General features: G+C 33.0%; 1 protein-coding gene across 1 annotated transcript in view; it reads right to left on the bottom strand.

Moving 5' to 3' along the window:
* Positions 1-4,407, bottom strand: part of LOC111089085 — a 67,230-nt gene that overhangs the window by 44,230 nt on the left and 18,593 nt on the right. Inside the window, exon 5 of the mRNA XM_022400865.1 lies at positions 2,620-2,801. Coding sequence (XP_022256573.1) covers positions 2,620-2,801 — 182 coding nt within the window. The remainder of the gene's footprint in view (positions 1-2,619; positions 2,802-4,407) is intronic.

Below are 4,407 nucleotides of genomic sequence, written 5' to 3'. Positions count from 1 at the left end.
GTTTTGTTTCAGGAACACGCAATTTCATAAATGACGTTTTTCTGTTTATTGTTGGTAGGTTTCTGTTTGTTTTTCACAAGAATCGATCTTAGTGTTTTATAAGGTTTCCACCGTATGTCTATGTTGAATTTCTTAGCTTTTCGTTGAGTTTTTCACTGACATTTTTCAGGTATGGGAGATATATGGTTGTAATGGTAGTGGTTTATTTACTTTTCTTTTCTGTTGTGGTCTTCTTCAGGGGGTTTTTGATGAAGGAAGAGATGTAACCATTCTGTTTAAAACACTGTATGATGTTTTGGCATTCTGTTTCGATGGATGTGTTATAGTAAATGTTTTCTGCACTCTTGTTTAGGCACTGGATTATACCATGTTTTATCGAGTTTGGATGATAGGACTGGAAGTGTAGGTTCGTGTGGGTGGGTTTTCTGTATACAGTTGTGGTGATTTTTTCCTCTTGTCTGCTGATCACTATGTCAAGAAATGATAAGCAATTTTGTTCCTCAATTTCCATGGTGAAGTGAATATTCTTGTCTATGGAATTAAGGTTTTCACGACTGTGGGGCCAGATAACAAAAGTGTCGTCAACATAACGTCTTTAGAAACTTGGTTTTAAAGGTGTGGATAGGAGGGCTATTTCTTCAAAGTCTTCCATGAAAATGTCTGCTAAGATTGGGGAAAGTGGTGATCCCATGGCTAGACCATCTGTTTGTTCGTAGAATTCTTTATTGTATTGTAAATAAGTTGATTGTAGGCAAATAGTCGTTTAGTTCCATGATGACGTCTATCTTCATGTCAGTTCTACGTGGTAGAGAGTTGTCATTCAGCAGTCGTTGTCTGGTGATACGAAGAGTTTCTGAGGTCGGAACATTGGTAAATAGGTCTGTGACGTCAAAACTGACTAGAATATCCTTAGATATGATGTGTGGCTTTTTGAGTTGTTCTATGAAATCTGTTGAGCTGTGAATGCGGTATTCAGTATTCCCTCGTAGTGGAGATAAAATAGGTACCAGGAATGTTGTTAGTGGATGGCAAGGTGAGTTTATAGCACTGACGATAGGCCTTAAAGGTATATTATATTTGTGTACTTTAGGTAGTCTGTAGACATGAGGGGGGAAATTCTCATTGGTTCTTAAGTCTTTGGCTAACTTCTCATTGATTAAAGTTTGTTCAGTGTTCTGTTGATGAGTCTTTCTGTCTTTTCCGTAGGGTCATTGGTGCTTTTTTTTGTATTGGTGTTTGTCTAGTAAATGCTTGATCTTCGAGTCATAATCTTTGACGCCTAAGATGACTATACTGTTTCCTTTGTCTGCTGGTAGAATCTTGATAGTGTCATCCCGTCTTAGACGGTTCAGTGCATTGTATTCCTGTTTGGTGATGTTAGGTTTTGGTTTCTTGGCGTTCCTGAGGATGGTGTAAGTTTGATGTCGGAATTATTCAGCCATGGGTTTCAGGAGGTTTTGTCATAAGGCTTAGTAAATAGGTCTATTATATAAGTGCTACATTCATTATTTAGTCCCTTAGGGACTTTTCAAGAATTATAAGAATGTATAATAATAGTATTTAAACTACACTGTATTTGTTATATCCATCACCAACAATGCGTTTTGTTCAATCCAGAGCTTTTTAGGCTAGCTGAACAAGTGCCACAAGTAGAAATCAAGCTTACCCGTTGAATTCAGGTGTGCATTTTTAGTTTAGTGTATACCTGGAGATCAACAAGTGTAGAAATATTTGGAAATCAGCGTCTCTAGTTCAACAGAAGTGTATCCTAAGAGAAAACAAATTGTGTAGCTAATCATAATCTACTAGAAGTACCTGCTTTTAAGTGCTGAAATACGTATGCTGCATTTTCCCTTTGCCTCCTTGATAATAACAGTTGTGTTAGTTTGAATAAACTTGTCCACTCTCATTATCTTACGTACACTAGGAATACTCAGACCAATATTATATATATATATAGTTTATTACACTGTTTGTTATATTATTGACTGCAGAATGTTGTTTTACTTCAAATATACATTCATTTGAAAATGTCATACAAACGTACGTTTAATTTATAATTTAAATGTACCTTTTTACTCAGTTTTATGAGGTAAAAGTTAAAATAATTTGTATTTTATGAGAGTAAATATTTAAATCTATTTCCTGAAAGTTTCTACCTAAATCATGTAGGTTATTAATTACATTTTGTGAAACAACATGTCGATGCATATAATCATCAGTTAATAAAAGGTTTACTCGAGTTGGAAAATTTCTTACAAATAAAAAAAACAATTATTACTGGGAAAAACAAAATTTACAAGCTGAACATTTTACTGAAACAGGTAACATAAATTTTCTTTTGTCCCATTGTACTGCTTTATCACAACATTATCAACATTGTAATGTTACAATATTAGATTATTATGTAATCTGCTCATGAAAAATACTCTAACCTTTCAACCACTAATAATAAGGTGTTACAGAAATGCTAACATGCTAACTACATACTCACTGTCGTGATAGAAAATTTTATGTAATGAATCTTCGTCTATTTTAAATTGAGTGAAGAAGACAGCTCAATTCATAAAACATCACCTACATGTTGTGTTAAATACACTTTTAATTTATATTACTCACCTGTAAATCCTAATTGTTTCAAGCTTTCTGGAGTGAAGAGCGCCGAACAATGTTTTGTGACAACTATGTTAACTTTAAAGTGAATTTGGATTTCTCGTAGATCATCAGAAACTAGAGCTTTCAATACATTTGGTGCTGGTGCTTTGACACGAAAAGCTTGGACTGTATTTTGCCACATAGCTCTGTAAAATAAATGAATAAATATAAATAATGTAATAAAAATGACAGTTCTAATTCTAAAGTATCACGCTTAATGAATGAGAATTAAACTACAAGAAAGGTGGTTGTATAACCTACTATACTTCAGACTTTCAGATGTGACAAACTTGTTTGGGTGTTCGGTAAAGCTTAACAACCATCACGTAAACAAATATGATTACAAATTCAAATGTGTCAACAGTTTACAGTTTTGTGTTTTTTATTACTGATGATTAGGTAATTTTTTTCTTTAAATGTTATAATAAACCAATTATTTTTTTCGCATTTGATTAGTTCGTGACAATAATTTTTTCATATTTATGCAGTTGGTGACAGTAATTTGTTTTCGTATTTGTGCAGTTAGTGACAGTAATTATTTCGTATTTGAGCAGTTAGTGACAGTAATTTTTTCGTATTTGTGCAGTTAGTGACAGTAATTTTTTTTGTATTTGTGTAGTCAGTGACAGTAATTTTTTCGTATTAGAGCAGTTCGTGACAGTAATTTTTTCGTATTTGAGCAGTTCGTGACCATACTTTTTTCATATTTGAGTAGTTCATGACAGTAATTTTTTCATATTTGAGCAGTTAGTGACAGTTTTTTTTACATACTTGTGCAGTTCGTGACAGTAATTTGTTTGTATTTGAGCAGTTAGTGACAGTAATTTCTTTGTATTTGAGCAGTTCGTGACAGTAATTTTTTTCGTATTTCAGCAGTTCGTGACAGTAATTTTTTTGTATTTCAGCAGTTTGTGACAGTAATTTTTTCTTATTGAGCAGTTCCTCACAGTAGTTTTTTTCGTATTTGAGTAGTTCGCTTCAATAATTTTTTTTTCGTATTTGAGTAGTTCGCTTCAATAATTTTTTTTTCGTATTTGAGTAGTTCACTTCAATAATTTTTTTTTCGTATTTGAGTAGTTCGTTTCAATAATTTTTTTTCGTATTTGAGTAGTTCGCTTCAATAACTTTTTTTCGTATTTGAGTAGTTCGCTTCAATAACTTTTTCGTATTCGAGTAGTTTGTGACAGTATTTTTTTTTCGTATTTGAGTAGTTCATGACAGTATTTTTTTTCGTAGTTGAGTAGTTCGTGATAGTAATTTTTTTCGTATTTGAGTAGTTCGTGACAGTAATTTTTTTTCGTATTTGAGTAGTTCGTGACAGCAATATTTTTCATATTTCAGGACAGTATCCCAAAACTTCGAGAATTATGTTTTATTTTTACTATACTCATAATGATATTGTTACGTATCTGGTCGTTTGCTAACTTCCGGTATAAATTCTTTCAGCGATACAAGTCCTTTCTTAATTAAAACTAGTTTATTCTTTCTTGTTACATACTTTGTAATACACTTAATTTCCACAGACATTTTAAACTTAACTACTTTTATAAACACACACTTTAATTCACAGCGGTTCACACAATTTACTTACGGTGCCTACTGCTCGCTTGACTCGATTATTTCTCTTAAACCTATCTCCGGCTTATATACTAAAAAAGAGGGCGTCTAGCAAACGCTGGGGCATTCGTGAGATTACCCACTAAGTCACGATCCTTCTAGAAACTCCAGCGCACATGCTCCCAGTGTCACGTG

The sequence above is a fragment of the Limulus polyphemus genome, unplaced genomic scaffold (genome assembly GCF_000517525.1).
Source record: "Limulus polyphemus unplaced genomic scaffold, Limulus_polyphemus-2.1.2 Scaffold5203, whole genome shotgun sequence".
Classification (NCBI taxonomy): Eukaryota; Metazoa; Arthropoda; class Merostomata; order Xiphosura; family Limulidae; genus Limulus; species Limulus polyphemus.
This window is presented reverse-complemented; position numbering and strand designations above follow the sequence as displayed.